At 43.3% G+C, this 23,678-nt stretch overlaps 1 protein-coding gene across 1 annotated transcript in view; it reads right to left on the bottom strand.

Annotated features, from left to right (window-relative positions):
* The window catches only part of FAF1 (Fas associated factor 1), a 305,800-nt gene that overhangs the window by 95,255 nt on the left and 186,867 nt on the right, over positions 1-23,678 (bottom strand). The window contains exon 9 of the mRNA XM_084638066.1: positions 7,423-7,518. Within this exon, the coding sequence (XP_084494192.1) occupies positions 7,423-7,518 (96 nt within the window). The remainder of the gene's footprint in view (positions 1-7,422; positions 7,519-23,678) is intronic.

Raw genomic sequence — 23,678 nt, 5'->3', positions numbered from 1 at the left:
TGCAAACAGACAACAGGAACCACAACAAGAGAAACCCAGAATTCCATACATCCATGTCTCCCATCCCCACACACACCAGCCAGCCACCAACCAATCACATGTGAAGCAATGTCTACACTCCAGGTGCTCCAGCAGCACAGCTATGGAGCCACAGATATGCCACTGTAACCCCATAGCGTAGACACAGACTACTGTGACAGAAGAGGCTTTTCCATTGCTATAGGAACTCCACTTCTCTGAGTGATAGTAACTGGGTCGAAGAACCAGTCTTTCATTGACCTACCTCCGTCTGCACCGGGGGATAGGTAAGCATAGCTACAGCACACAGCATTGTGGATTTTTCACATTCCTGACTGCTGTAGGTATGTTGAGCTACATTTTAAGTGTAGACAATGCCTAAAACACCATGCCCTGCATGAGTGGCTTGAGGAGCAATAAGACTTCACGTTTTCTTAAATAATCCTTTGTGGCAGTGAGTTCCACAGATTAATCACATTTTGTCGTAAAACAAGTATTTCTTTTTCAGTTTTAAATTTGTTGCTTTTCAATTTCATTATACATGTGTGTTCTTTCTCTTGATGTGCCATTGATTTGCAGGGCTTTATCTTTATTTTTCCCCCTCAAAGATTTACAGAGCCAATTTACTCAGTTTTCAAGTGCAAGAATGATAAATTCCAATTATCAGCCCTCCTAATGCAAAGTAGGATCTTAAAACCAAGCCACGTGATTGCTGGCTCATGATCAGTCCTCAGTAAGATTCTGTCATTCATTACCCCTGTGGAAAGAGAAGGTTACTCACCTTGTCAGCAACGGAGGTTCTTCGAGATGGTTGTCCCTGTGGGTGCTCCACGTTAGGTGTCTTGGCGCGCTGCGCTTGTAATCGGAGATTTGTGGTAACACTGCCCCGGGTGGCCACGCACGCATGGTAGTTGTGTCGCGCTACTCCGAGTGGCCACTTAGCGTGCGCAGGCAACTGTCCCTCAGTTCCTTCTCTACCCCAGAGAACCAGCATGAAACTCCCAAGTAGAGGGGAGGAGGGAGGGTAGTGGAGCACCCACAGGGACAACCATATCGAAGAAACTCAGTTACTGCACAAGGTAAGTAACCTTCTCTTCTTCTTCGAGGAGTGTCCCTTGGGGTGCTCCACTTTATGTGACTATGGAGCAGTATCCCCGATGGAAGGAGGGGCTTCAGAGTATCTTTGTTGATGGCGGATAGCACAGAATCCGAACTGAGTGTCGGGAGAGGAATGTTGTTCCAGGGCATAAGTTTTGGTAAAGGCCCAGGTAGCTACCCTGCAAATGTCTACGATAGGTACATTGTTGAGGAACACTACTGATGTGAATAGCGCTCTGGTGGAATGCGTACAAATCTCAGATGGAGCATGGATGTTGCCCTGATGATAGCACAGGTGGATACAGCCAGAAATCCACTTAGATCGTCTTTGTTTAGAGATAGCCTTACCCTTCGATTGCTCTGTGACTGAGAGAAAGAGACATGACTATTTTCTAAATGTCTGTTCTTTCTAGGTAGAAGGCCAGAGCTCTACGGACGTCGAGTGTGTGAAGGGATGCCTCCCTAGTGTCGGTGTGGGGTTTCGGAAAAAACAAAGGTAAGTAAATGTGTTGGTTTAAATGAAATGAAGAGGCTACTTTAGGTATAAATTTAGGGTGGGGTCTTAGGATCACTTTGTCTTTATGGAATGTAGTATATGTCAGGTGTGCCATTAGTGCCCCTGGTTCCCCTACTCTTCTTGCTGAAGTGATTGCGAAAAGGAAGGAGACCTTTATCGATAGATGTAGCAGTGAGCAAGTCGCAAGGGGTTCGAATGGTTTCCCCATGAGGGTGTATAGCATGAGGTTAAGGTCCCATATAGGAGTAGGGTGTTTTAGGGGAGGGTAGATGTTGGTCATGCCCTTTAAGAATCGATTAGTTGTTGGATGAGCAAAGATCGTGGTTCCATCTACCTTATCATGTAGTGAGGTGATCACTGCTAAGTGTACCTTTATGGAGCTATTCGAGAGGCCTGCCTTTTTAAGGCCTAGTATATAGTGCAGGACTCTGGGTAGAGGGGCAGAATCAGGAGACATATGATGAGCCTCGTATCAGGTGCAGAAACATATCCTCTTATGAGTGTAAGTTTTGCGTGTGCTTGGTTTGCGACTATTCAAGAGAATGTCTTTAACCTCCTCAGAGTAATTCTGATCCAACGCTGCTAGCCATGGAGTAACCAGGCCTTGAGGCGGAGAACCGTTAGGTTGGGGTGAATGATGTGGCCGGTGTCCTGTGTCAGGAGGTGAGGAAGTTGTGGAAGAGTTCGAAGTAGGTTCATCGCCACCTGTGTTAGGTATGGGAACCAGGTCTGTCTGGGCCACGTGGGTGCAATGAGTATGACCCTGCCCTTATCCTGTCTGATTTTGTGTAACACCCGGCTTAATAGAGGAATCGGGGGGAACACGTATATTAGTGGTACTTCCCATTTTGTGAGGAGGGCATTTGCTCAGTGAGTGGTGCCCGAGCCCTGCTTGGGAGCAATACTGAAGGCATTTCGTATTGTGAGCTGTTGCGAATAAATCTATAGTAGGGAACCCGCACTTGTTGAATATGGTCACAAGGGTCGGGTATTCCATCTCCCACTCGTGGATTTGTGAGAAGTGTCTGCTCAGATGGTCTGAAGCCCTTGCAGGTAAGCTGCAGAAATGTCAATTTTGTTGGATATGCACCATTGCCATAGGTGTAGTGCCTCAATGTAAAGAGGGTATGATTGAGCTTCGCCCTGTTGGTTTATATAAAACATGCAGACTGTGTTGTCCTTGAGGACTTTGATGGTATTGTTGCAAATACGCGGAAGGAAGTGTTTGGATACTTTTCTGACTGCTTAGAGCTCTAGAATGTTTATATGTAGGTTGGTTTCCACGGGGAACCAGCGTCTCTGGATAGCGGTGTTGTCCAGATGGGCTCCCCATCCCAGTAGGGAGGCATCTGTGGTGATTGTTATAGTGGGAGATTTTTGTTGAAATGAAACCCCCGAGCAGATGTTTTGCGGTTGCATCCACCACTTGAGGGAATTCTTCACTCTGTGGGGCATAGTGAGCCGTTTGTGGAGGGAATACGTGTGTGGTATATAGCAGGTGCAGAGCCAGGCCTGTAGGCATCTCGTATGCAGTTGGGAATGTTTGACTACATAAGTTGTAGAAGCCATATGCCCAAGGAGTTGTAGGCGGGTCCTGGAGGATGTTTGGGGGCTGTCTGTGATCATTGTTATCAGCCTGGTTAGGCTGAGGAATCGCTATTGGAGTAATCTCGCTTGTGCTGCGGGACAGTCAAGATAGGCCCCTATAAGCTCTAGTTGTTGCACAGGGAACAGGGACTTTTGGATGTTTATTTGAAACCCTAGGCTGGTGGACCTTGTACTGCCATCTGCCAAGTTGGACAACTGCCTCATAAGAGCACCAAGTATGGGAAGATCATTACCCCTAGCCTGCGGAGGTGAGCTGCAGCGACAGCTAGGACTTTGGAGAATACCCTTGGGGCTGTCGACAAGCCAAAGGGTAGTACTGTGTATTGGTAATGTTGATGGCCTAGTGTGAAGCGCAGAAATCATCTGTGTGCTGGATGAATAGTGATGTGAAAGTAGGCGTCCTGTAGGTCAAGGGAAGAGACAATCTCCTTTCTCTAATGCCAGAATTATGGTTGCCAGGGTAACCATTCTGAAGTGTTGCATCCTTACAAACTTGTTGAGTTTGCGTAAGTCCAGAATGGGTCTCCAGTACCCGTTCTTTTTCTGCATCAGAAAATAATGGGAATAAAACCCTCTTCCCCTGTGTTGGAGTGGTACTCCTAGTTGCAGGAGATGGTTTATTTCCTGCTGCAACAGGATCTCATGAGAGGGGTCCCTGAAGAGGGACGGGGAAGGTGGGTGGGTAGCGGGGAGTAGAAATAAATGGGATAGAGTAACCTTCTGGACGATTTCCAGCACCCATTTTTCTGTAGTGATGTTGTTCCAGACTGGGTAGTATGGTAGCAGGTGGTCTCCAAAGAGACAGGAGGTCATCTGATAATCCGGCATGGGAGAAAATAGAGGTCTCGAGCGCTCGACCAATACTTCAAAATGATTGACAGGATGTTGAAGGTTGAGATGTGGCAGGTTGATCCTGGTTCTGCCTACACCTCGCTTATTTTTGCTTGCGGCGTTGATCGTATTGTCTCTGGGGCTGGGAGTATGGGGAGGGACGGAATCTTTGGGTAGAAAATCTGTCCTGTTTTTTCTTGTTTGGGGAGACGTAAATACCTAAGGTCTTCAGGGTGGTTCTCAAGTCCTTTAAGGTATATAGGGATGCATCTGTGGTTTCCAGAAATGTGGGTTATAAATCCAGAGAGGTGGAGCCATGATGCTTGACTCATGACCATGGACGTGGCGATGGAATGAGCTGCCATGTCAGCTGAATCAAGGGAGGCCTGCAGTGCTGTTTTGGTAATTAAAGAGCCCTCTGCAGTGTTAGCTTTGTACTGCTCCTTTGACTCGTCCGGTATTTGTTCAACAACAGATGTTATTTTATTGAACAAGCTGTAGGTTTATTTTGCCAACAGAGCAGAGTAGTTTGCTATGAGAAATTGCAGTAAGGCCGAGGAATAGGCTTTGCATCCGAAGAGATCAAGCCTTTTCCAGTCTTTGTCATAAGGGGTGCTTTTTGACTGGTGTTATTTTCACCTTTTGGTTTATTGCCTCTACGACCAGTGAATTTGGAGCCGGGTGAGTAAATAAGAACTCAGCCCCTTTCACTGGTACATAATATTTTCTGTCCGAGAGGTTACAGGAGGGTGGGACAGTGGCCATTGTCTGCCATATTATCTTTGAAAGATCTATTTTAGCAGCGTTAATGGGCAGAGCTATCTTTGCTAATGGGGTTGACTGCAGGATGTCACTAAGTTTGTGCTGGGTCTCTAGCAGCTCTGCAAAAGAGATGTCCAGGGATTGTGCAACTCTTTTGAATAAGTCCTGGAAGGACTTGAAGTCATCTCCTGTGGTGGGAGGCGGTGGCATAATTGTTTCGTCCTGAGACGAGGATGAAATATGGGTGGGTGGCAGTGTCTTGCCTTCAGTAGCCTCTTATGGCTCCTCTCCCTCTTCCTCCTGGGCCTCCGATGGTGGTGGGCTCATGGGTGAAGGGGAGTGGCCCTTGATGTTGGTGGGTTGGGGAGTTTAAGATTTTGTGCTCTGTAGATTGCCCACAGGTCCCAGTATGGCCAATTGGGTGGCATAAAAACGGGTGGTGGTATCTATGGTTGTGCCTACCAGCTTTACCCAGGCATAAGAGGTTGTTGGTGAGAGCTTCCCAGTTTTGGGGAGGAATGACAAGGGGTATAAAGACCTGAATCATCCTCTTCATCCTCATCACTAGACAGTGGAGGTGCACGTCCGCTAGGAGTGCCTATTCCCCTCGGTCCTGGTCTGACTGGGGTACTGTTGGTGCCAAAGAGGGGTATTTCCGGCATGGAGGAGACTGCCAGGTCCGCCTGTCTGGTAAAAAGTTGCGGTACCAGGAAGGTCAGTGCCATGGATGGCAGTGTAGTATGCTCTGACAGTGCCGAGGTCTTGTAAGGCTGTGTATATGCAGCAGGTGGCGCCATTACACTAGCTGGTGCCAAGGCGTTCTTCAGCACTGTTGGTGCCGAGCTAGGGAGCCTAGTTTTAGCTCGTGCACCTGAGTGAGAGCCTGGCGGTGTCGGTGCCGTGGCTCCTCACGACATCTCAGTACCGGACAGTCCCGGTGCCTCTCGGTCCGAGGTTCTCGGTGCTGTCGGTATTGGGGCAGATTTCTCGCCAGGAGACCGCTTCTTCTTTGGGGGAATCTCTCTATGACGATGACTGTGACCAATGTTTGGTCTCCTTCTTCGATGCAGGGTCCTTTTACATGGTTTGTGTGGAGCCCTGCTGCTGGAGATGGTTGACCAGGAGGAGTCCTGGACTCTGGGTCAGAGGCTGGCCTGAGGGATTTCTCCATCATTAATAATTTTAGTTGGAGGTCCCTGGCTTTCAGTGTCCTGGCAGATAATTTTTTGCAACATGGACACTTCTGTGGTATATGGGTTTCCCCGAGAAAGTGGATGCACTGAGCGAAACCATCCGATACAGGAATAGATAGCCTGCAGGTCAGGCAATGTTTAAAGGCGGGGGAACCAGGAATGCCTGAGGAGGTCCAGATCTACAGAAACGGTCGTGGTGAGATCACCATCGGCGGGGACCTGCTGGTGGTGGTGGGGCAAACAATATATATATTTTAATGGGTAAATAAGGATTAGAAAACGGATGAAAACTGGCAAAAAGGATAAATAAAGATGGTAATATAAGCAATTCACAAGATAGACGGGCACTGCTGTTGCTCCGACTCAAGCCAAAGGTGGTAGAGAAGGAACTGAGGGATGGTTGACTGCAGAAGCTAAGTGGCGACTCGGAATGGCACAAGATGGCTACCGCGCGTGCGCAGCCAACAGGGGCACTGCTACTACAAATCTCCAATTACAAGCGCAGGGCACCAAGACACCTCAAGTGAAGCACCTATAGGGACACTCCTTGAAGAAGAACCCACTATTTTCAATTCTCTCAACTGTGCAAATCACACAGATTTAATACTTTAGATTCATAAAACATTTTAGGAAATCAAACTTCAGCTTTTTTCAATAAGGTTGTATAGGTGTAACACAGGGCAAGATTAAGCCTTATTATTGAACTTAGTTAACAATTCTGTTGCTGATGTGTAAACCAGACTAATCCAGTTCACCTCTAGCCAGCAGATTACCACAGTATTTAGTAAGAGGGAACCTAGGCTAATACAGTTTTAAGAGTGTTAGCTTGCATCTTGACAGTGGTTTACAACTATAGTAAACCAGGTCGACTGTGCTAATAAGATTGAAACACACATCCTTTTTGCCCATCAAGCTAGGGCTAGAGCACTCTACATAAAATGGTTGGAAAAAATGTTTAAATTGTCAAGGTGCCTATTTTAAATTCAACCTGAGGTGAAAGGCAAGCAGGGAAAATTTCAGCCCAAATACTCTCTCAAAGTTATAAGCAACTGAAAGCAGAAGCTTATCAGGGACTACATCAGGCAACTTTAACTACAGGTGTCACTAACTGTACTGGCTATAAGGATTCAAAAGTTATATACATTTTACTTTTTAGTTTTCTTTTGATTATTTTTAATAGTACCTCACTATGACTCCCTTGCTTTGGTTGTTCCCTCATTTCCATCAGCTCCACTTCTTCTTTCTTTCTACTGAATATCTTGTACAGGTATTGTAGATTGATTCATTTTGTGTGTCCACAGTAGTCAACACCAGAGGAGACAATGACCAGTGCAGAACAGGCTTCTGGCCATTCCCTCCTAGAGTATATTTTTAAAGCTGACAGATTTTTCTTACCTCCTCTGACTGTTCTCTGGTTTGTGCAGGTGAAGATCTTCTTCCTACTGTAAGTCGATGGCAAGGATAAGTGAGCCCCGATGCAGCTATAGTCATCTGCAACAAAACAGCAATTATTTATTAATGTAATTGTCTCATTTCAGAATAGTTTTGCTTTTTGGGTTAAAAACTGCACTGCAGAAGTCTGAATGAATGATACCAAGATAAAGACTGAAAAATTAAAATAATTCATCACATGAAAATTATTTAGGAAAAAAGCAACCATCATTGTACAATTACTGTTAATAGGCTTATATTGCAACATCCTCTCCTATGTGAAGAGCATCAATAATTATGTAAATAATAATTATATTTTAAAAAAATCAATTTGTTAACATGGAATCTCTATGTATAAAGTTTAATTAACACTAATACTGAAGACATATGTTATGCCTCCCATTTAAACATCTACACCCAGGAATTCAGCTGTGCTGGTGAACTTGCAGTCAGTGTAGGAAGAATATCTATTAATCAATCCTAAGGGAAAAGAAGAGGTATCTATTAGCTATTATCACACGCCTACATTTAAAATGAATGAAACAGTAACAGTAAAGACAGCAATTGCCTGAAAGACATGACAGTTAAATATCCAGTAATATGAGGAAATAATCTTAGAGGATCCAATTCTGTACCTTGCTCCAAGAACAGACTCATTAATTTCAGTGTGAATGAAAGTACTACTCAACATAAGTACATAAACACACATATTCTCTCACAGTACAAAGCCCCATAGACTCACATCACAATGAACAATAAACACAGCATGCAGGAGTCATTGGCCAGCAATCTTCCTCAACATTTTGCAAGTCTTCACACAGCCTTGAAAGTGTGCCATATTGCATCCCATGCTCTCAGCCACACTGATGAACCACACTCACTGCGGGTGCCCCATGTCCTGGCACCAATCCCTGCAAAACTTGCTTTGACACTCTTCCTCTGCTCATCCAACCCACAGGTTCCACAAACTCAAGTTTTCTTTGTCTGACTAAACTGATATCAGATATCACTCCAGTTATGCTTTAAATTTGGGCGATTACCTACCTCATCATTTGTCATGTGAGAAGTATAGTTACTGTGCAGCAATCACCATTTCAATTTCAAAGCAGAAAGCCTCTTAATGTCCTGTTTCCTTAGCATCCACATCTCGCGTACATATAGCAAGATGCTGAAGACAAGAGGCTGCAGCGATTTCATTTTTACACTTCATGGTAACACACTTGCTTAGACTGTTGAAAGTCGGCTGAAAGTCGCTACAGCAGTGTCCCAAGTCCAACTCGAAGTTGGCTCTCCAAGAGATGTTTAGCATCCATTATAGTCATAGTACCCAGGTATTTAAATTATTCAATACACTGCTAAGGAAATAGGACACTTAGCAGCTTTCTTCCTCTACAGATTTGGATAGAAGTATCACCTATTTAATAGACTTAGATGTCACCATTGTCTTTGTTTTTTCATCTTTAGACCTAACGTATTCCACTACTGCTCTTTCTGGCAATTTTTGCACCCCTTCTTGCAATAATCCAATCAGGTCAATATCATCAGCAAAACACAGATGACTAATTTTTAATCCACCAATGAATATGCCCGCCTGTAAATTTCCATCAGTGGCTCATCTTAACATTTCTTCAAGAGAACAATGGAAGAGCATTGGTGATAGCATGCAGCCCTGTCTGACACCTATCCTTAAATCAAATCAACTACTTTGCTCACACCCTATGAACACTGAAGCCCTTGCACTTTCACAAAGAATTTGTATCAGCCTTGTTACATCTCCACCAAGTCTGACCAGCCGCGGGATAGCTCAAAGAGGTTTGTACCTTATCCTGTCAAACATCTTAGAAAAATCCACAAAGACATGGACCACTTTCCCATCATTCGCCAACACTTTCTCGCATAGCACAGGCAGACTAAATATTTGCTCCACTGTAACTCTTTTGGATCTAACCCTGGCTTGTTCTTCAGCCAGAAAGTTTTCCATCTTGAGCACAATTCTCTTCAGGATGATTGATTTTGATGGGAGTCAGGTGCCTAACTTGCTTAGGTGCTTCTGTAAATCCCATGAGGCATCTATCAGCATCTTTAGGTGCCTAAATACCTTTGAAAATTTGGCCCTTAGATTCTTAAAAACCTAAATTGCTTAAGCACTTTTGAAAATGTTACTCCTATGTCTTCCTCTAGTCCAGAGGGCTATAACCCCCAATACTCCACAATTATAAGTTTCTCCTCTAGCTAAAATGGCAGGGATCCTGTGTTCTTTTCTGGGTTCTATCCCTAATGCTGCCTGGGTGCAGTTTAGCTGCTGATCGTTGTCTCTCTTGTTTGGGGCCCTAAACTTGCTGCAATCTCATTTCTTGGAAAATCTGAAAAAAGGTATGTCAAGAGATTTCATCATTGACTAATTTAGATAATTATCTTTCATAAAACACAGGAATATTTTTATGCTCTGATCTAAAGTGCTTTATAAAAAGGTGGCTTTAAAAAAAAACCTCCAAAATTTAAGAAAAATGACTAATTTAAAAAAAGTAAAAAAAAATCAGCACTTTGAAATAAATTTTGAATTCTTTCTTTAAAAATAGATACCTATTAAGAAGTTTAATTTCCATTAATATGTAGCCAAATAGTTATGTCCTCTTTAGTTAACTACAAATGATTGGGCTTGATACAGGAATTAATGGGTGACATTTATGTTATGCAGGAATGTCAGATTACATTATTAGGATGATTCTTTCTGGTCTTAAAATCTATGAAGTCAACCAAAGGTTTTCAATCATTTTCTGGGCAGTTTGAACAGATCTGAAATTATCATGCTAGGTTTTGTTTGGCAACAATTTCAACCTCTGTAGAATATGACCGTGGCAAAAGCTTTGGTTCTCTACCAGCATTATTGATTCGTATCAGGATGGTTCTAGATTTGCGGTTTGCTACGATTCCTCTACAGAGTGATTACAGAATAGAAAAAATGTTTGCCATATCCTACAAAACACAATTACTATTTTGTTGTTTTCTTGGCCACGGGGTAATTTAAATTATATTTTTACACACACACACACACACACCCCGCTCCACCCCCTAATTAGGTTGTAAAAACTTAAGGATGGTGTACATTTGATCTATCTTTAACCAAAAGCCAAGAATAAATCATAAGGCTGAGATTTCATTTACGGTAGTGAGTACACCGGAAATGCCCTATTAATTTTTATCCACGATGCAAGCTGCTTTTATCACTTATGCGCTAGAGCTCACAAAGCTTTAATTTGCTGCAGGTTGAAGCAAGCTGATTAAGTACGCTAGTTACCAAGTGAATGCTACCTGCCTGGACTAGCCTACTGTCACATTACTGTAGCAGGGTTAAATAGCAGTTTAGTCACATTTTTAAAAAAACAACATTTACAGTCAAAAAGGATGTGACTAATAATAGCCCAGAACAAATGAAATATTAAAACAGGCATACAGGTCAAGCTCAATTATCTATGAAACTCTTGTGTCAACAGCACAAGAATTGTATTCTCCATTGTAACACTGGCATTGCCATTTTACATCTTACCTTGCATTCAGTAAGTTTATGAGATTTAGAAACAAACAACTGACAGCCACAAATTCTGAAACTTTGCCTAAGCTACCAAACTTGAAACATTATACAAAAATAATGGATAGCTTAGATATGTGCTCTCACAAAAAGCAAGACCAAAAAATTAAGCCTTCCACAACAATAACATCCCTCAAGAACTGAAGCACAAAATGGTTCTCTTTTAGAAGGTCCCTACGACACAAGTATTAAATACTCTGTTTTGTATTCTCTATGTAAAGAGCCAACCAAAGTCAGAAGTTCAAGCACACAGTTCCTATACCCTTCTTCCATACTTAGCCTACATGGCTGTTTGTCTATCCTGCTTCTTATTTGCAATCCCTCTATCCGAGTGCCTCTCAAAAAAAGAACTAAAGCAAGAAAGAGTCCCACAGCAGAGTAGCTTTCACCCTCCTCTGCAAGGGGTTGTGGGAATGTTTTTTTTTTCTTTTCAAATGTGTGTGAGAGAATTTCTCTCCCCACTTCTACTTTTTCTGAGTAGCTCTCGCTGTCCAAAGGCTAGCCTGAAGAGGCAAGTTGCATTTCATACTGAAAGTCATCCATGGGCACTGTCACTTCCTCTGGGAGTTAAATAATCTTGATCCAGTTGCCAAGAAAGCTCTTTCCTTTGCTCTCAAGAGCAGGACTCTTGCCTTATACAGTTTAATCTTTGCTGTGGACATTGTCAAAGGAAATCATTGTTTCCAAATGTTTACATAACTTAGTTTAATGCTTTGGGTGGTCTTAAAGATGAGAGCTGCTACTTTGAATGAGGAGCCAGCGTAGTGAGTGGAGCATCAGGGTGATGTGCCTCAGCAGCCAGTGCTGCACAGAAGTCAGGCTTCTAAGTTTTGGACAAGTTGGAGCTTTTTTAAGGGGAATGCACTCATCCCCACATACAGTGAGGTGCAATAGTTCAGCTTGGAAGTCACAAAGGCATAATCACTGTATCCAAGTCATCATCCCACATGAAGGGAAACAACTTTCTTGCCAGCCTCAGATTGAAGGTGGTATTTTCAGCTGTAGCTAGTTGAGTGCCCAAGAGGATGTTCAAGTTATGAATCAAGATGACCACTGAAGAGCATCTTGAGAGTGGGAGATCTTATGGTGGTCACTAACTTTTCAAAATGTTGCCTTTTCCCTACCAGCATTAGCTCTCTCTTGCTCAGATACAGTTTCAGCCTCTTGCCTTTTATGCAATTGCAAATCTCAGCCAGGTTTCAGAGTAGCCGTGTTAGTCTGTATTCGCAAAAAGAAAAGGAGTACTTGTGGCACCTTAGAGACTAACCAATTTATTTGAGCGTAAGCTTTCGTGAGCTACAGCTCACTTCATCGGATGCATACTGTGGAAAGTACAGAAGATCTTTTTATACACACAAACCATGAAAAAATGGGTGTTTACAACTACAAACGGTTTTCTCTCCCCCCACCCCATTCTCCTGCTGGTAATAGCTTATCTAAAGTGATCACTCTCCTTACAATGTATATGATAATCAAGTTGGGCCATTTCCAGCACAAATCCAGGGTTTAACAAGAACGTCTGGGGGGGAGGGTAGGAAAAAACAAGGGGAAATAGGTTACCTTGCATAACGACTTAGCCACTCCCAGTCTCTATTCAAGCCTCAGTTCATTGTATCCAATTTGCAAATGAATTCCAATTCAACAGTCTCTCGCTGGTGTCTGGTTTTGAAGTTTTTCTGTTGTAATATCGTAACTTTCATGTCTGTAATTCTGTGACCCGAGAGATTGAAGTGTTCTCTGACTGGTTTATGAATGTTATAGTTCTTGACATCTGATTTGTGTCCATTTATTCTTTTATGTAGAGACTGTCCCATTTGACCAATGTACATGGCAGAGGGGCATTGCTGGCACATGAAGGCATATATCACATTGGTGGATGTGCAGGTGAACGAGCCTCTGATAGTGTGGCTGATGTTATTAGGCCCTGTGATGGTGTCCCCTGAATAGATATGTGGGCACAACTGGCAACGGACTTTGTTGCAAGAATAGGTTCCTGGGTTAGTGGTTCTGTTGTGTGGTATGTGGTTGCTGGTGAGTATTTGCTTCAGGTTGGGGGGCTGTCTGTAGGCAAGGACTGGCCTGTCTCCCAAGATTTGTGAGAGTGTTGGGTCATCCTTCAGGATAGGTTGTAGATCCTTAATAATGCGTTGGAGGGGTTTTAGTTGGGGGCTGAAGGTGACGGCTAGTGGCATTCTGTTATTTTCTTTGTTAGGCCTGTCCTGTAGTAGGTGACTTCTGGGAACTCTTCTGGCTCTATCAATCTGTTTCTTCACTTCCGCAGGTGGGTACTGTAGTTGTAAGAATGCTTGATAGAGATCTTGTAGGTGTTTGTCTCTGTCTGAGGGGTTGGAGCAAATGCGATTGTATCGTAGAGCTTGGCTGTAGACACTGGATCGTGTGGTGTGGTCAGGGTGAAAGCTGGAGGCATGTAGGTAGGAATAGCGGTCAGTAGGTTTCCGGTATAGGGTGGTGTTTATGTGACCATCGTTTATTAGCACTGTAGTGTCCAGGAAGCGGATCTCTGTTGTGGAATGGACCAGGCTGAGGTTGATGGTGGGATGGAAATTGTTGAAATCATGGTGGAATTCCTCAAGGGCTTCTTTTCCATGGGTCCAGATGATGAAGATGTCATCAATATAGCGCAAGTAGAGTAGGGGCGTTAGGGGATGAGAGCTGAAGAAGCATTGTTCCAAGTCAGTCATAAAAATGTTGGCATACTGTGGGGCCATGCGGGTACCCATAGCAGTGCCGCTGATTTGAAGGTATACATTGTCCCCAAATGTAAAACAGTTATGGGTAACGACAAAGTCACAAAGTTCAGCCACCAGGTTAGCTGTGACATTATCGGGGATACTGTTCCTGACGGCTTGTATTCCATCTTAGTGTGGAATGTTGGTGTAGAGGGCTTCTACATCCATAGTGGCCAGGATGGTGTTATCAGGAAGATCACCGATGGACTGTAGTTTCCTCAGGAAGTCAGTGGTGTCTCGAAGGTAGCTGGGAGTGCTGGTAGTGTAGGGCCTGAGGAGGGAGTCTACATAGCCAGACAATCCTGCTGTCAGGGTGCCAATGCCTGAGATGATGGGGCGCCCAGGATTTCCAGATTTATGGATCTTGGGTAGTAGATAGAATATCCCAGGTCAGGGTTCCAGGGGTGTGTCTGTGCGGATTTGTTCTTGTGCTTTTTCAGGGAGTTTCTTGAGCAAATGCTGTAGTTTCTTTTGGTAACTCTCAGTGGGATCAGAGGGTAATGGCTTGTAGAAAGTGGTGTTGGAGAGCTGCCGAGCAGCCTCTTGTTCATATTCCGACCTATTCATGATGACAACAGCACCTCCTTTGTCAGCCTTTTTGATTATGATGTCAGAGTTGTTTCTGAGGCTGTGGATGGCATTGTGTGCCACACGGCTGAGGTTGTGGGGCAAGTGATGCTGCTTTTCCACAATTTCAGCCCGTGCATGTCGGCGGAAGCACTCTATGTAGAAGTCCAGTCTGCTGTCTCAACCTTCAGGAGGAGTCCACCTAGAATCCTTCTTTTTGTAGTGTTGGTAGGGAGGTCTCTGTGGATTAGTATGTTGTTCAGAGGTGTGTTGGAAATATTCCTTGAGTCGGAGACGTCGAAAATAGGATTCTAGGTCACCACAGAACTGTATCATGTTCGTGGGGGTTGAGGGGCAGAAGGAGAGGCCCCGAGATAGCCCAGCAGAAGGAGCTGTCCTAAGAGTATAGTTGGATAGGTTAACAATACTGCTGGGTGGGTTGAGGGAACCATTGCTGTGGCCCCTTCTGGCATGTAGTAGTTTAGAGAGTGTAGTGTCCTTTTTCTTTTGTAGAGAAGCAAAGTGTGTGTTGTAAATGGCTTGTCTAGTTTTAGTAAAGTCCAGCCACGAGGAAGTTTGGGTGGAAGGTTGGTTTTTTATGAGAGTATCCAGTTTTGAGAGTTCATTCTTTATCTTTCCCTATTTGCTGTAGAGGATGTTGATCAGGTGGTTCCGCAGTTTCTTTGAGAGCGTGTGGCACAAGCTGTCAGCATAGTCCGTGTGATATGTAGATTGTAATGGATTTTTTTACCTTCAGTCCTTTTGGTACGATGTCCATCTGTTTGCATTTGGAAAGGAAGATGATGTCTGTCTGTATCTGTACAAGTTTTTTCATGCAGTTGATAGATTTCCACTCCATATGGCGAAATGCAGTGCCTTGCATAATGACAGGTTTCAGAGTAACAGCCGTGTTAGTCTATATTCGCAAAAAGAAAAAGAGTACTTGTGGCACCTTAGAGACTAACCAATTTATCTGAGCATAAGCTTTCGTGAGCTACAGCTCACTTCATCGGATGCATACTGTGGAAAGTACAGAAGATCTTTTTATACACACAAACCATGAAAAAAGGGTGTTTACCACTACAAAAGGTTTTCTCTCCCCCCACCCCACTCTTCTGTTGGTAATAGCTTATCTAAAGTGATCACTCTCCTTATAATGTGTATGATAATCAAGGTGGGCCATTTCCAGCACAAATCCAGGTTTTCTCCCCATCGCCCCCACAAACCCACTCTCCTGTTGGTAATAGCTTATCTAAAGTGATCACTCTCCTTACAATGTGTATGATAATCAAGGTGGGCCATTTCCAGCACAAATCCAGGGTTTAACAAGAACTTCTGAGGGGGTGTGGGGTAGGAAAAAACAAGGGGAAATAGGGGAAATCTCAGCCAGTCACTAAGAGAGCTGGAGATAATGCTATCAGCATCAGGAATGAGATATAGAACTGGGTATTATCCATGTATAGTTTTACATATTACGTATAAAAACGGTTCCCTTGAGGCACCAACCAAGACTGGGGCCCCATTGTGCAAGGCATTGCACATGCAAACAGTGAGAGACTGCCCATGCCTGAGGTGCTTACAGTCTAAACAGACAACAGGTGCAAAGCGGAACAGAGACAGAGAAGTGAAGTGACTTGCCCAAACTCACACAGAAGATCAATGAACGGCACCCAGGTCTCCAGACTGCAAGTCCAGTGCCATATACATCACATCATACTGCTTCACTTGAGACCATGAATTCTTACAGTTTCCACATGTGGCTTTATATAGACATTGAACAGGATGGGTGATAGAACAGAGACTTGAAGGATTCCACAGGCGAGAGCTGTGGCAGGAGAAGACAAACTGATGGGACAACATCCTGATGTCTTGCATAACTTCAACCTGCCAGTTAATATGCAACTGTCAATGCTACGCTCAGGCACTAATAGAGCTCAGAGCTGATGTATTATTTTATTGTTAAAAGAAATAATTCTACACACAAATGTTTGAAATTTAGAGACAAAAGTGAACCAAATGTTCACCCATGCATTCAAAATTTAGGGCACCAAATACATTTTCAAATGCTAGGTACAACACTACTTCTAACTGCCAAACCCACAAACTTACCCTGGGATCTAAAAATCAAGCTGTACTTGTTCTGATCTGTGCAGAGTAAGAGGTTCTCCAAGCCGGATTCTTGTCTGGAGTCACCCAGGAAAGAGGGGAAGGATGGTCCAGTGGTTAGGGAATTAGCCAAGGACTTGGGAGATTTATGTTCAATTTCCTGCTCAGCTACAGACTCCCTGTGTGACCTCGGGCAAGTCACTTGAGCGCTCTGTGCCTCAGTTCCTCATCTATACAATGGGAACAACAGCATTTCTCTGATAAATACATTAAAGAATGTGAGATGCTCAGATACAATGGTGATGGGGGTCATGTAAGTATCCAGGGACAGAACCAAGATAATCTAATTCTTAATGCTTTAACCAGAAGTCCACCTGTTCTCTCAGTAAGAAGGTGCTATTTTTACATAGTCATTTTGCATGGCAGAACTGTGTGCTTCAAGGCCATGCAAGGAGAGAGTTTGTTCAAGGTGCATTTCATGAGCATGGAGGTGGGAGGGGACACAAGTTACTTACCATAACCATAGTTCTTCAAGAGTGTTGGCTCAGAATATTCAGAATTGTGGGAGCTCAGAGTCTTCTAAAGAGCAGAGTCTGTTGGGGCCACTCATTTTTCCTGTTCATGTAGGTTTCCACAAATAGAAATGGAAGAGTGGCCCCCGCTGCCCTTCAGTTCCTTACTCTAATTCAGGGCTATTTAACCATGACTCTGAGGTGCGGGGGACGGGGAGGGGGGACGGGAAAGGAAGATGCATGCGTACTGTGCCTGTGCAGAAGCAACACTCACTAAGAAGTGAGCTACTGATAACATCCTTCTCTTTATACATTGTGATGGCTTCTGTATATTCCCACTTGTGGGTGTTTAATAAGCACAAAGGTGGATTGAGGAGTTCTATTTGAACCCAGACCACAGAACTGGTCTCCAAAAGCGAGCATCAGTTCTGCCAGCTGTGTCAAGAAAGCATTAGTTAAAACGTGACTGCAGATTTCTTCTCCCAAGCTAGGTCTCAGATTTGGAAGTCAAGCTGAGGGAGAAAATACTGCTTACAAGAAAATACAGAGCTTCTAGCCTGCAAAATTCTCTGATGAAAACAGTGCAAAGGCATGCTATCGTAGCTGCCTTAGGCATAGCAGAATGTACTCTGATATACAGGTTGCCAAGTTCATAACAATCACATTTGCTCTGTCCGATCTATTTGGACAGTCTTTAAGCTGTGATAGACTGGGCCCTGATCTTACCCTACTTACTACAACTTTAGCATAGATTGATCCTATCAAGACATAAGTCTTCCTAGACATCCAAAGAATGGAGCCTGATCTCCCTTGGTGTGAATGAAACTGAGGGAAAAAAATACACCCACCCCAGTGAAATGATTCCAATGGAATCAAAGGTCACATTAGACAGAAATTTGGTGTGGGAACAAAGGCAGGACCACCTTTTTCATATGGAATACAGCATAGGGAGGATTAACTACTAGGCCAGTATCCTCTTACTAACTCTCATGGTTGATGTCATAGGTGGGGGGATGCCCTTTTCACAGAAAGACAGTCCAGAGAAAAGTCTGACAAATAGCTGGCCAGAGGCCCCATAAGCTTTATGAGAACAAGATTCCAATCACCTGGCAAAGGAAGTTCATATTTCTCAGGCAACTCGCATGAACATGTCCCACCACAGTTACAAAAGCAAAACTAATGCATGGAGAATTCAATCTCCTTTGCCATGGCAATCACAGCAAAACAATCCATAAAAACATAGAGCTGGAAGGGACCTTGAGAGGTCATCTAGTCCACCCCACTGCACTGTGGCAGGACCAAGTAAACCTAGACCGTCCATGATAGGTGTTTGTCCAACTTGTTTTTTAACAATGGGGATTTCACAACCCCCCTTGGTAATCTATTCCAATATTTAACTATCCATATGGTGAAAAAGTTATTCCTAATATCTAACCTTGCTACAGAATAAGCCAATTGCTTTCTGTCCTACTTTCAGTGGATCCAGAGACCAACCGATCACCTCCTCTTCATAACAGCCCTTAACATATTTGAACACTTACCAGATCCCCTCTCTCAGTCTTCTTTTCTCAAGACTAAATATGTCCAGTTTTTTTTTAAACTTTTCATGTAGCAATCCTTTCCATAAACCTGGATAGTGCAGGTTATATTGCTGCATCTGAGATCTATGGTCTCGCCCAGGTATAAATCGGGGTGGAGGGGGGGTGGTGCTGGCACGGCCCCTTCCTCTGGAATGTATTCCTCCTCTGCAGTCTGAAACAGCCTGAAAGTAAGCGTTGATCCACATCTCTTTTACGAGGGCTGCTGAAGAAGCAAATATTGTTGATGACAACATTTAGGAAAAAATGGAAATTTGGTTTATCTTGTGCTGTTTGGTTATTCAGTAGCATATGTAGTGGGGCTACTGTTGCTTTCACTTTAGCATATTTTAAGTATTTGTTAGAGGCACCTATCCCTCTTGTTCCTTTTAATAAATTTAAATAATTAAATAACCCTTGCAATGGAAGGTGGAAAGCTGAAGTGACAATCAAATACACCCTGATCAAATTCAAACAAACACAGTTTTGACTGCTGTAATAGAAAGTACAAGTACAAGATAATGCAACTTGAAAGTGACATAATACCATCTAGGACCCGAGTTGCTCAGATGGAGAATCTGTTCCAATTCATTAGATTAAGTTTGGTCAAAATCTCCTATATCATTTTTGGACTTCAGCAGAAAAGCCTTGTTCAAGTGGCCCCCGCAAAACAGAAGTCAAGAAGTCAACCTCAGAAACTCTGGATCTGAGTGGAGACTCATGTACAAACCCTGAGCAAAGAGATCAGGTAGATTGGTAATTAGGATTGAAGTCTTCGACATCAGAACCAGGATGTCAGAGATCAAAAGTGCCAACCCCTGTTACTACTATCAATAAAATCCTGGATCTGTCTTGTCCAATTTTCCAAAAGACCTTCTGAATCAGAGGGAACACGGAGGAACTCTTGACCCCAGGCAAGGAGAATGATTCTGTCAGTGATGCTAGATCTCAACTGCCCTTGGAGCAGACACAGAAGCAATGAACACTAATTACCCTTGGTGGCAAAGAGACCAAGCGGAAGTTTACCCCAGTTGACTTTTAAAATAAATAAAGGCTAAAAAGAAATTTGACTTATTGTTCTACAGCACTCAGACAATATAGAAAATAATCCAATTAACTTATTATCAACTGAATAATTATCTTTACTTGTGTGGAATCTGTTCCAGCAGGAATTGAACAGGGAAATTTTTGCAGCAGGGCTTCCTACCTAGCTAAAGGAGAGTCTGCTTTCTTTGTGTGTACTAATCCTAGTTGAAACAGATACGCAACAGGCACATAACACAAAATATACACATTACTATATTCAATTTCCTTTGTGTGACTAATTCCCAGCCCTACTCAAGGCCAGACAGTGGCTAGCCTCTGCATGACCATGCAAGAGAAGACAAACGTTCTATGAGCTGCCCTACAGTTCCAGCAGCTTTAAAAGGAGGTGGAGTGAGGCTACAACCTCATCATCCCCACTGCAATGGACAGCAAAGTGGGACAGGTATGTCAGAAGGGGCACAAAAGAACCTCTCCAAGAGTGATGTAACTGTTGTGTTGGTGTGTGCTGCCTGCCAGTTCATTCTGCACAATCCAACTGCAGTGCAGTCCCCCTAGTGTTCTTCGGTGTCCAACAATCTAGCTTTTAAAATCCAAGGAGCTCAAACACATTCAGATCACTAAATCCTTGATCTTTTAAACAGCCAGCCACTGGCTCTAGCTTCAGTTTCCTGTAACCCTGCCATAACTAGCCAAGCGAAGTGAAGCCCTTTACTCAACTCGATGGCATTTCTCTGTCAGTCTGTAACGCGATAACTTTTGAAAACTAAGTTCAATCAATTTCAAAATTTCAGGAAACGTTCTAGGCATTGATGGGCAGAATCTAATTGATTTTGCTCACAATCAGAAAACCTAAAAGCCTGATTTTCACTAGTGTGACCAGTGTCCTCACTGTTGCTGAATTTGATTAAGCCAAAACAAAAAATTTGAAAAGCTAGTAAATATAAAACTTAAATTGGTAGAAAAATCTTCTTAGTTTTTAGAATGGTTTAATCTAAAAATTTTAAACATTAACAGAATTTTAAGAAATTCTTAAAGTATCTTTTGTATCTTGAAGGGAATAAGGGAGCAGAAAGAGGGACAGGTGTGAAGAGAAACCTGTCTGCTTGGGGCAGCAAGTGGACACTAGGGATGTACATAGGGATGTGGGTGGAAAGGAGCGATGAACCAACGGACAGTCACAGTGCAAAGTCAAAGTAAAATCTAAACTACTCAGGGGTCTCACAGCACCACTACCACCAGCCATCTCACCCCAAAAGAGGGAGGAAGGGCAAGAGCGGCAGAGATACATGCATTGTGTCCTCTCTCCTTCTGGAGGGACAGAATGAGTGATTCATAGCCAGTCCTATTAACGCACTTGCTCTCTCACATTCAAGTAACAGCCTAGGTTGCACCAAACCACCACTCCGATGCTCCTTCCACATTTCAAACTCTGTGCAAGCCTTTTTTTAAACCAGCAATCAAAAATGAAATAAAAATAAAAAAGGACAGGTTACACACCACAATTAGTAGTTCTGCAATTTCACATTTGAGTTCCTACAGAACTCTTGGGTGAATACCATCTGGTCCTGGTGACTTATTAATATTTAATTTATCAATTTGTTTCAATGACACCTCAATTGGGGACAGTTCCTTAGATTTGTCAACTAAAAAGAATGGCTCAGGTGTGGGAATTTTCCTCACATCCTCAGCTATGAAGACCAATGCAAAGAATTCATTTAGTTTCTCCAAAATTAGGTGCAAAGTGTGGCATAAGTAAGTAATGAAGTGTGTGACTCTATTACTTATTTGCCCCAATATCAGTGTGCAAGTTTGTTATACTAACAGTCTGAATATTTTAGAAAACACTGCAGAGAAGAGTTATTTCAGATTATCTCAGCAAAGTAAATAAGGGTAAAATTTCACACAAAGCCCAAGTAATCACGTCCAAGCCCCAAATCCCACTCAACAGCTATTAATACAGTATATGGGTTAAAATAGAAGCAGCTGCATCTCTGGATCCTTACACAGGAGTTTAGAACCACAGGATACAGCAACGATACTCAAATAACAGATTGTCAGTAGTAACCATACTGCAATTCGACACTGACTGTGGTAACAACGGCAATGATATCTCAAAAGAAAACTTCAAAGTCAGGTGATTCGCTGACTGAATTCAGAACTCTGTTTATTAAAGGTTACCATAACAGATTGCGGTACATGCATGGGGATTATACCATACATAGGTCATGCTAGGAGTCTTTCTTCAAAACTAATGATGTGATTCAACATGTGCTGCCAAGGAACTGAAACTACTTGAAAGAAACTCCCTGAAATGGGACCTTCACTTGGTTGAAAACATGTTACGTTTAGTGACTAATTCATTTGCTCATAGTGAACATTTCTGCCAAACTGTTTTTGCTTCTTTATATAGGTTTCAGATCACAACATGTAATTAATAACTATGCAGAAATCAAAATGCTTATATCCAAATACCAAACAGTCAGAGGGAATACCCATGAAAATGGTTTGCACTTGCCTAATGATTATCCCTATGAAAAGAAGATCAGATCATGGATGGCTTTTTTCCTGCATACTTTAACCTCATTAAATAACAAAAAAATATAAACAGAGGCAGAGGGAGCTTTTTTAGGCACCTCAGTGTGCTTATTTAACTTAAAATGTAATAATCCTACACAGGTTGTAACATCATCAACGCATGGTTGTGGAAATATCAGTGTCATTTCAGATATGGGAAATTATTATTGTATGAAGCTTACAGGACCCCTCCTCTGAAGACTATCATATGCAACAGAAAAAAACATCCACTTTGACATGGAAACTTCCAGTCCTAACTATTTCACTGGACCATGTCTCTGTGCTATACTACCAGTCCAGTTTCACTGGAAGCAATATGGGGAAGGGACCACATTTTTCCTATGGTCCAAGTATGCTGAGAGCATAAGAAACATAAAACTTGTTAGTCAGTTCCCTGGATTTTTGAGACTGAGGGGTAAGTAGCATGACATCTGGTAAGAAGCATTTCCATGGCTTCCAGGCTCAGCACACGCTCTATCTCCATGTTCAGGGACTTGAAATTGTAGTGCAGGAGGGAATTCTCTTGCCCCTTGGTCTGGACAGACTGTAGTTGAAGATGTCTGGGAGGCATATTCACTAAGAAGAAGGGATCATCAGTGATGCATACATTTCAGTAGAAAAGACAAATTCAAACACGCTTTTCTTCCCTACTCCGACAAGGTGTCTTCATGCAAAAAATCCCTTTTCCACCACCTCTCAATGTGAATTAGGAATTTAGTGTAATCTGGAAGTTAGTGACTCCATAAACATACACATTATACATACATACATAAACAGACACATTACAATGGCTTCAAAAAAAAACAAAAACGGAACAGACACTTCTCAGCAGGGCCAGATCAGGGCATAGGCACTACAGGCCTGTGCCTGGGAACTCAGCTCCTAAAGGCACGGGATGAAATCAGAATCTCAGCTTTCAAATTACATTGCTAGCCCTCATAGTTAAGAAGAAAAAGCTTGAAAAAGTAACAAGTGCTACCGATGCAATGAAATCTGCAGCCACCAACAGCAGAGGGAGGAAGCTGTCAAACCCCACACCTACTACCAGAGCAGACTAGGCCCCTGCTGCACATGGGTGGGGATGGGGGGAGAGGAAGGAGAGGAGAGGTTGCCATTACAGTAGCTCTGCGGTGGGCACCCTGATGCTGCTGGGGAGTAGTGGCTACGATCACCAGTCAAAGGAAGAGGGACATCTTCCTGGCTCTCCTACGTGAACAGGGAAGGGTGAGGGCAGCCAGGAAGCGGGTAGGTTGTCCCCTTGCCAGTACACTCTGGGTCACCAGGGAAGGAAGCCACACAGCTATTACAGAATCTCCCAGTAGCTAAGGGGAAAGGGAGGCCCAGCCTCTGCAACTCTGGGGTAGCTGGGGTTGCCACTCCTGGCTCCCAGGCTGGCTAACAGACCTAGCATATCACACTGCTTTACCCTGACCATGCTGTTCCAGTGAGATTTCAAAACAGCTAGTTTTGCCCGACCCAGCAAAAAGTTAGCCAGCCA

This window comes from Lepidochelys olivacea (assembly GCF_965140295.1).
Source record: "Lepidochelys olivacea isolate rLepOli2 genome assembly, chromosome: 8".
NCBI classification, from domain to species: Eukaryota; Metazoa; Chordata; order Testudines; family Cheloniidae; genus Lepidochelys; species Lepidochelys olivacea.
This window is presented reverse-complemented; position numbering and strand designations above follow the sequence as displayed.